This window comes from Cricetulus griseus, chromosome X (assembly GCF_003668045.3).
Source record: "Cricetulus griseus strain 17A/GY chromosome X, alternate assembly CriGri-PICRH-1.0, whole genome shotgun sequence".
In the NCBI taxonomy this organism is placed as follows: Eukaryota; Metazoa; Chordata; class Mammalia; order Rodentia; family Cricetidae; genus Cricetulus; species Cricetulus griseus.
The window spans coordinates 91,835,795-91,845,265 of NC_048604.1; the positions used below are offsets into that span (position 1 = coordinate 91,835,795).

The 9,471-nt window shown below is 37.5% G+C and overlaps 1 protein-coding gene across 1 annotated transcript; it reads left to right on the forward strand.

Moving 5' to 3' along the window:
* Positions 1 to 285: 285 nt before the first annotated feature.
* On the forward strand, positions 286 to 8,457 carry LOC100755253 (developmentally-regulated GTP-binding protein 1-like). Its single transcript, XM_035449751.1, has 3 exons — positions 286 to 319; positions 7,479 to 7,948; positions 8,134 to 8,457. Exons 1-3 carry the CDS (start codon positions 286 to 288, stop codon positions 8,455 to 8,457), a joined length of 828 nt encoding a protein of 275 aa, XP_035305642.1.
* The last annotated feature ends 1,014 nt before the right edge of the window (positions 8,458 to 9,471 follow it).

Consider the following 9,471-nt stretch of genomic DNA (forward strand, 5'->3'; position numbering starts at 1 on the left):
AAAGATAAGCTGAACAAGGACAACACCAATAGACATGCTAAAGTGGTTGGTAAGATAAATCTGTGTAATCTCAACCATACACAAAGGACTGTAGGCAACTGAGGAAAGCTTAAAGTGGTGGTCTTGAGAGGTGTCTTACCAAGGGAAGAGCATACCAACTGGCTGTCCAGAGTCAAATGATCATCCCTAAAATGATACATACAAATACCAGACTGAGAATGTTATATTTAGAAATATATGCATATACATATATGCATACAGTAACAATTGATGATTAAAGAGGCCATGCATCTGAAGAAGAGCAGGGAGGGTGATATGGGTGAGTTTGGAGAAGGGAAAGGAAGGAAAGAAATGTAATCATAATATAATCTTAGAAAGCAGAACTAAGTAAGCAGACAATTTTTTAAAAATGAAATAAAATAAAAAGCAGATTATCATATCTTGTAAAAACAGAAAAACAATAACCAACTCTAGGTCTTTAAAAATATCTAAATCCTGATGTATAAAGGGTAGAAAACTAAATAAAATGAAGAAATATTTATGTGTATAATTATAATAATAATTGACCTGACAAACTGTTTTGAAAATGTAGTAGAAATGAAGTTCTCTATATTAATTTGATAACACTCAATTCACCAGAAACATAGCTCACAGCCGGCCTCTGCCTCCCGAGTGCTGGGATTAAAGGCGTGCACCACCAACGCCCGGCAAGTACCTCCATTCCTTTATCCAGTGATGACATCAGTCAACACACCTATTAACAAAAATTTCTCAGTGACTTTGCCAGGTATTATTATGTATGTTTTTCATTTGGCTATCACAACTTATGTGAAGTAATATCTCATTTTGTTTTAGTCTTAACCCTTCTCTGATAATGACCTTTTCATTTACCCACTGAACATATTTATACATTTATGTCTTTTTAAGAAACTTGCATTTATGACCTCTAACTGTGTTAAACTTTGGTTGTTTTCACTTTGATATTGAATTATAGATGTACTTTAAATGTTTTTAATATTAATCTGTTGTAAGATATATTTTAGTAAGTATTTTCTAATTCCATAGGCTCCATTTTGATGTTGCTTCCTTTTCCGTGGCAAAGCCTTTCAACTCGTTGCACTATGCCTCACTATAAGTTACTTTATGCCCATGATTTGGAGCTTGTATCTAAGAGATCATTTTCAAAACTCAACATACATAATTCATACTTATCAACATTGTTTTCTTTGGAATGCTGTATTCAAGTTTAATGCTTAAATATTTTCCTACTAGAATATATTAATTGTGTAAAATAAGGGATTTCATTAGGAATACATAAAGGTGTTCAACATCATTTATTAGCAGAAAAATACAAAATGAAGACTATATTGAATATATTTGAATATACTGAAATATTAAATATATCTCTTGCACCTTAGTCAGAATGACTATGATCAAGAAAAGAAAAGCAACAAATGTTGGTGATGATGTGAAGTCAAAGGAACTTGTGTATTGCTGACAGGAAATCAGAATGGAGGTTCTTCAAAAATTTGTACTTAAATATTTAATATTGTTGAAGGTGATTTTGTGTATGGTGAAAGATATCATCCCACTTTCATTCTTGCACATGTAGATAGTCAATATTACTAGCACTGTTTACTGAAAAGACTATCTTTTCACAAGGTTTTTGTTCTTACTAACTTTGTTAAAAAGTCAATTGGCTTTTGAATTGTGTATTAATTTGGGAAGTCTGTTATTCTGTTTTAGTGGCTTATATGTGTGTTTCTAGGTCAATAATTTTGATTATTATAAATTTAGAACATATTTTGATATCAAGATATACAGTGTTTTCAATATTATTTTGTAATAATATTTTGTAGATCTCTAAGATTTCTAGGAATATTTCCTATTCTTGTTTTTTTAGTTTTTCCTATAATTTAATCATTTTTTCTCCCTCAAAACCTCCATACCTCCTGCCCACCCAGCTTTATATTCTCTGTGTGTCTCTCTCTATCTCTGTCTCTCATTAAATTTATAGTTCTATATTAACTTTTCTTTTCTGTTTAATTTAAGACTATAAAATAATTCCATTTCTCCCTTCCCTTTCTTTCCTCCAAGAGCCCCTCCCCATATACCACTCCCTAATCTCCTTCAAATTCCTGGCCTCTCTTTCCACTGCAGTTATTGTATGCATATATGTATATAAACATGCACATCTATTCATACACATATATACAACCTGTTAACTTCTTATAGTGTCACTTGAAACAGACAAAAACAAAAGGTAAATTCAAAAAACAATAAAAACTAAGAAACATACAAACCCACAGAAACAGAAATCAAAATCAATAAGCGAAATGCCAATATTACAAAGAAAATGGACAAAGCAAAATGAAACAAAATTCTACAAAAATCCCATTGTGTTCACTTTGTGCTGGTCACCTACTCCTAGGCATAGGTCCTGTACAGAAGAGTGGTTAACATACCCAGTGGTACTCCACTGTAGAAAATTGATTTTTCTTTGGCACATGATATAAATTGCATGTAACTTCTTGTTGTAGGTGGAAGCTGATGTCTATTTTGCCCTATCAGTGCTGGTACCCTGTGAGGCTTGAACATATATAGATATTGTGCATGATGCTGCATTTACTGAGAGTTTATGTGTGTATTAGTATTGCTGTGCCTGGAAGAACTATTTCCTTGGAATCACTCATCACTTTGGGCTCTTATACTCTCTATACCTCCTCTTCCACATACCATCGTGAGCCTTGAGGGGAAGAAGTGCTTTGGTGAAGACCAACTAATCCAAAATCTCTCACTCTCTGATGTATATCTCTATGTTGCCAAGTACGGTAAGAAGCTTCTGTGATGAGGGTTTAGCAAAGCACCGATCTATGGGTGTCATTAGGAGCATATTGCTATGTTCCTTTAGCAGAATAATAGCATTAGATTTTCCCCTCAGAGAATGGTCTATCTAGTCTCAGGTTCTTGGCTACTTAGGCACTGATGGATATAGGCCCCATCTCATGGAGTGAACCTTAAAATCAATAAAAATGTGGTTGGTTACTCACAAAATATTTGTGCTTCTATTGCAGCAGTATATCTTCAAGGAAAGTCACTGTTATGGTGATGGTTATCTTTTTCCTTTGGTGCAAAGTACCTTCCAATGCCATGAATGCTAGTCAGTAGGGGTAAGTGTTGTTTACAGCAATAGGGTCTCACCATCAGGGTGTGGAGAGCAACTGACAGCTTTGACAATATCCTATGTTGTTTGAGAGTTTCCATGTTGACCCTCTGGCCAACTCTATCAGTTAAAACCCATTCTTGGCACTGAGAATGTTAGTTGGTTGCATGAGATACCTAGCTGTGTTGTTGCCTTATCTATTCTTTGGTGACTCCATTTAGATTCCTTTTGTAGGTATAAATTTTAGGACGCTTCCATAATGGTAGGTTTCTGTGTTTTTTCTGTCTTTTTTTGTTAGTGTTTTTTAAATATATATATATATATATATATATATATATATACATATATACATATATATATATACATATATATATATTGCTTAGGACAGAAAAAAAGAATATTTGGTATAGTGGTCAAAATTCTCAAATATGTTCTAATTCTTTTTTCTCCATTTTTTTATTTGAATTAGAAACAAGATTGTTTTACATGTCAATCCCAGTTCCCTCTCCCTCCCCTCCTGCCCTGCCCCCCACAACTAACACCCTACCTATCCCATACCATTTCTGCTCCCCAGGGAGGGTGAGGTCTTCCATAGGGGGTCTTCAGAGTCTTTTCCTATATTCCAACTTTACATTTCTTTTCCATCCATCCCCTATTTAATATTCCCATTTTAGTTATCTATACATCTTAATAACACTATATTCTAGTTCACCTTCCTTGGAAGATCTTCTTGTCTCTAATCCCTTCCTTAATATCTAACTTCTGGGGTTATTCTTATTTTAAGACATGTATTAAATACTTCAAAACTAACATTAACATATAAGAGAAAATATACAATATTTGTCTTTTGGCGTCTGGATTACATCACTCAGGATTTTTTTCTATCTCTATCCATTCACAGAAAATTTTACAATTTCATTTTTCTTGATTGATGAAAAATATTCCACTGTGTAAACATACCACATTTTCGTTATCCAGTTGTCACTTGTTAGATCACTTCTAGGCTGTTTCCAATTTTTATCTATTATGAATAGTGCAGCAACAAAGGTGAATATGCATGTATCTCTACAATAGAATGTAGAATCCTTTGACTATATGCTCAAGTCTGATATAGCTGATGCTTGAGGTAGATAGATTCCCAGCTTCTTAAAGAACCACCATGCTGATTTCCAAGTTTGCATTGCTACCAGCGATGAATGTATTTCCCTTTCCCTTTATCCTAGCCATCTCGTGCTATTATTTCTTTTATTGAACTTAGAGTTTCTGACAGGTGTAAGATGAACTCTAAAAGTAGTTTCGATTTACATTTCCCTGATGGCTAAGAATGTTTAACATTCCTTTGTTTCTAAGCCATTTGCATTTCATCTTTTGAGAACTCTCAGCTTAGTTCTGTTGCCCATTTTTTAATTTGGCTATTTGTTTTCTTGGTGTCCATTTCTTTTTACCTCCTAATACATTTTGATGTCCATTTCTTTTTATCTCCTAATCCATTTTAGACGTTAGCCTTTTATCAAAACTTTTTCCAATCTGTAGGATGCCACTTTGCCTGAACAATACTATCTTTTTTTGTACAGAAGCATTTTAATTTCATGAGTTCCCACTTATTAATTGTTGGTCTTAGTGCCTACAACTCAGTGTCCTGTTCAGAAAGTCCTTTTCTGTGCCAATGAGTTCAATGCCCTTAGACAGTATCTTTTCTATCAGATTCAGTGTTTCTGCCCTTATATTGAAATACTTGATCCATTTGCAGTTGAGTTTGGGGCCGGATGATGTACATGTATTATTTTCATTCATCTACATGTAGCCATCCAGTTGGATCAGCACAATTAGACTAAGATGTTGTCTTTTCTACAGTGTGTATTTTGGTTTCTTTGTTTAAAAAAATGAACTTCTGTTTGGGTCTTCAATGCAATCCCATTGATCAACATTTCTGTTTTTATGCCAGTGTCATGGTGTTATTTTTTGCCATTGTTGCTCTATAGTACTTTTTTGAGATCAGAGATGGTGATACTTACAACACTCCTTTTGCTATTCAGGATTGTTTTAGATATATGGTGGTTTTGTGTTTCTATATGAATCTGAAAATGACTTTTTTTATTTCTGTGAAGAATTCTGTGAAGTCTGTTGATGGGGAATGCACTGAATCTGTAGATTGCTTTTGGTAAAATGGCTATTATCATAACACTAATCATACCAATCCATAAGCCTGAGAGCTCTTTCCATCTTCTGATATCTTCTTCAATTTTTTATTCAATGTCTTAAAATTTTTCTTATACATACCTGGAATTTGCTTAGTTTGAGTTATTCCAATATATTTTTTGAGCATATTATGAAAGCTACAGTGTCCCTGACATCATTCTCAGTTGGATTCTCACTTATATACAGGAAGGCTACTGATTTATTTGTGTTTGGCTACTTTTCTGAAAGTGTTTATCATCTGTAGAAGTTACCTGGTGGAGTGTTTCTGGTCTTTTATGGAGAAAATCATACCATCTGAAGATAAAGACACTTTGACTTCTTCCTTTTGAATTTATATCACCTTGATCTCCTTCAGTTGTCTTATTGCTCCAGCTAGAGTTTACATACTATATTAAATAGATATGGAAAGAGTAGACAGCCTTGTTTTGTTCTTGATTTTAGTGGAATTGCTTTGATAGATATCAGAGCAATTGTGACTATTTAAAGTAATTAGAAAATGTTTCTTCAGTTTCTACTTTGGGGTATAATTTGGAAAGTATCGGTATTAATTCTTTTTTTTTTTTTCGAAACAGGGTTTCTCTGTGTGACTTTGGAGCCTATCCTGGCATCCGCTCTGGAGACCGGGCTGGCCTTGAACTCACAGAGATCTGCTGAAAGCCGAGGCCTACCTCGACTCTAGGCAGCTAGAAACTGTCTCCAAGCTGGGTGGATGGTTCTGAGCAGCTCAGCTGCAGAGGGTCAGCTGCTAGGCGGGAACGCCTGTGGAGACAGAGCGCTTTCCGGGCCTAGGCCTCGGGCCCGATTGAACCCACAGCCTGTCCCAAATGGGGTGTAGGTTTCCAGTATCCCACTTCTGACACCAGATATTGTGAGAAATTACCAATACGGAGTCAGGTAGAAATATAAGGGTATTTAATAGGGAAAAGCCTTACTTACAGAGCGACCTAGCCAGCCGGAGTGGCAGCATCTGTACACAAGCCCAAAAGAGAAACCGAAAGCGAAACTGCAGTCACCCTACGTCCCCTTGTTTGCGAGGGTGTGATCAGGCACACCTGTAGCCAACCCCTAAGTAGGCGTGGCTACAGCTTCCCCTACAGAGATCTGCCTGCCTCTGCCTCCTGAGTGCTGGGATTCAAGGCATGCACCACCAATGCCTGGCCGGTATCTACTATTTGTAGGTTCAAAAAGTTTTCCAGTGCCATTTAGTTCCAGCATAATCTGTACTCTCCTTTCTATCAGATTTAGAAATTGGGTCTTATATTAAGGTCCTTAATCCTTTTGGAATAGAGTCTTGAGGAGGTAAGAAATGAGAATTGATTGTCATTCTTCTAAATAAATAGTGGTGGTGTGGTGTTGATAGTGAGAATATCAGCAATGGCATCAGAAATGAAAAGACAAAATCTTTGACAAGTATGAAAATTAGCTGTTCATAGGTGGCTGGGACAAAAGGAGGGTGAGTCACATGGTTGATTATGATAGTAACTTTTCATTGAGGAATCATACTAGGTAGTTAATATTCCAGGAAGTACCTGAATTATAAAATGAATTTATTCCACTGAAAAGAAAATGGTCATTGAATATTAATGATTGCATATGATTAGGGATATGCATGCTGACAATATGCTATTGTTTTAATGGTATATGTAAGACAATGGGGTGCAGGAGAAATGAAGTTCAAATTCTTTTTTACGTAAAAGCCTCTTGGATTGGATTATGGTTTCTAAACTCTGAAAGGCAGTCTTTCTCCTGGAGTAGGAGCTCATTTGAGTATTATTTACGAAGACAGAGATAAATAACACTTCTGCCATTTTTCCATCTCTAAGGCAGCATTTTATTACAATTATGTAGTTTATGTATTTTGAATACAAGACTGGTTAGTAAAATATATGATTTGAGATTATAGAGGTTTAGAGCAACAAGAAATCTCTGCAAGAACAGAAAATATTCCTGGATCATAAAATATTAGAACTGAGCCTCAACATATAGTATGAAAAGAGTAAAAGGAGCTTGAAAAGAAAGAGTAGAGAGGGAAGTTGTTAAAGATAGAGACTTGGGTGGCACGGATCTAAGTGGTGTGAAGGCCGGCGTAGCCTCGAGCCGTCGAAACCATGAGCAGGGACCTTAGTGAAGATCGCGGAGATCGAAGCCAAGATAGCCTGGACTCAAAAGAACAAGGCTACAGCTCATCACCTTGGGCTGCTTAAGGCTCGCCTTGCTAAGCTTCGAAGAGAACTCATCACCCCTAAAGGTGGTGGTGGTTGTGGGTCAGAAGAAGGTTTAGATGTTGCTAAGACAGATGATGCTCGAATTGGGTTTGTGGGTTTCCTGTCTGTTTGCAAGTCAACTCTGCTGAGTAACCTAGCAGGAGTGTATTCTGAAGTGGCAGCTTATAAATTCACTACTTTGACCATTGTGCCTGGTGTCATCAGATCTAAAGGAGCCAAGATCCAGTTCCTGGATCTCCCGGGTATTATTGAAGGTGCCAAAGATGGGAAAGGCAGAGGTCGTCAAGTCATTGCAGTGGCCCCAACATGTAATTTAATCTTGATTGTTCTGGATGTCCTAAAACCATTGGGACATAAGAAGATAATTGAAGCCAGGCGGTGGTGGCGCACACCTTTAATCCCAGCACTCGGGAGGCAGAGGCAGGCAGATCTCTGTGAGTTCGAGACCAGCCGAGTCTACAAGAGCTAGTTCCAGGACAGCCTCCAAAGCCACAGAGAAACCCTGTCTCAAAAAACCAAAAAAAAAAAAAAAAGAAGAAGAAGAAGATAATTGAAAATGAGTTGGGAGGTTTTGGGATTCGATTGAACAGCAAACCCCCCAACATTGGCTTTAAGAAGAAAGACAAGGGAGGCATTAATCTCACAGCCACTTGCCCTCAGAGTGAATTAGATACTGAAACAGGGAAGAGCATCCTGGCTGAGTACAAAATTCACAATGTTGATGTGACTCTGTGCAGTGATGCCACATCTGATTACCTCATTGATGTGGTAGAAGGAAACAGAGTTTATATCCCCTGTATCTATGTATTGAATAAGATTGATCAGATCTCCATTGAGGAATTGGATATTATTTATAAGGTGTGTCACTGAGTACCCATTTCTGCCCATAACTGATGGAATTTTGATGACCTGTTGGAAAAGATCTGGGACTATCTGAAACTAGTGAGAATTTACACCAAACCCAAAGGACAGTTACCAGATTACACCTCTCCAGTGGTGCTGCCCTACTCCAGGACCATGGTGGAAGTTTCTGCATGAAGATTCACAAAAATCTTATCAAAGAATTTAAATACGCTTTGGTCTGGGGTCTCTCTGTGAAACATAATCCTCAGAAAGTGGGTAAGGACCATACATTGGAAGACGAAGATGTCATTCAGATTGTAAGTGAAACCTCTCAGCAATGGAGGAGAGGCTACCTTAAATGCCCTTTCCTGATTATGAGATTGATGACTGACTTATATACCATCCTATAGCCTTCATCCAGCAGCTGGTGGAAGTAGAAGCAAACACCCATAACTAATCACCAAACTGAACTGGAACCCAGATGCAGAGAAGGACCAGTGAAGAGCACAGAGGTCCAGACCACACTGGTGAAACACACAGAAACAGCTGACCTGAACATCCGGGAACTCTTGCTCCCCAGTCTGATATCTGGAATACCAGCATGGGACTGATCCAGACCCAAGGATCATAGGTTTCTGTGAGGAAACCTCAGAAATCTATGGGACCTCCTGTAGAAGCCCAGTATTTATCCCTAGCATAGGTGTGGACTTTGGGAGCCCATTCCATATAGAGGAATACTCCCTGAGCCAAGACACATGGGGGTCGGCCTAGGCCCTACCCCAAAGGAAATGAAAGACTCTGATGACACCCTATGGAAGGCCTCACCATCCAGGGGGAGCAGAAAAGATATGTGACAGATAAGGTTTTAGTTGGGGGGGTGGAGAGGACGGGTGGGTAAAGGGTAATGGGATTGTCATGTAAAACAATCCTGTTTCTAATTCAAATAAAAAAGTTGGAAAAAATAATAAAAAAAAGTGAAACCTCGTTTCCCATCTGCTGGCCAGCCATAGCAATGTTCCTTAGGACCAAGTAGCCTCCTCA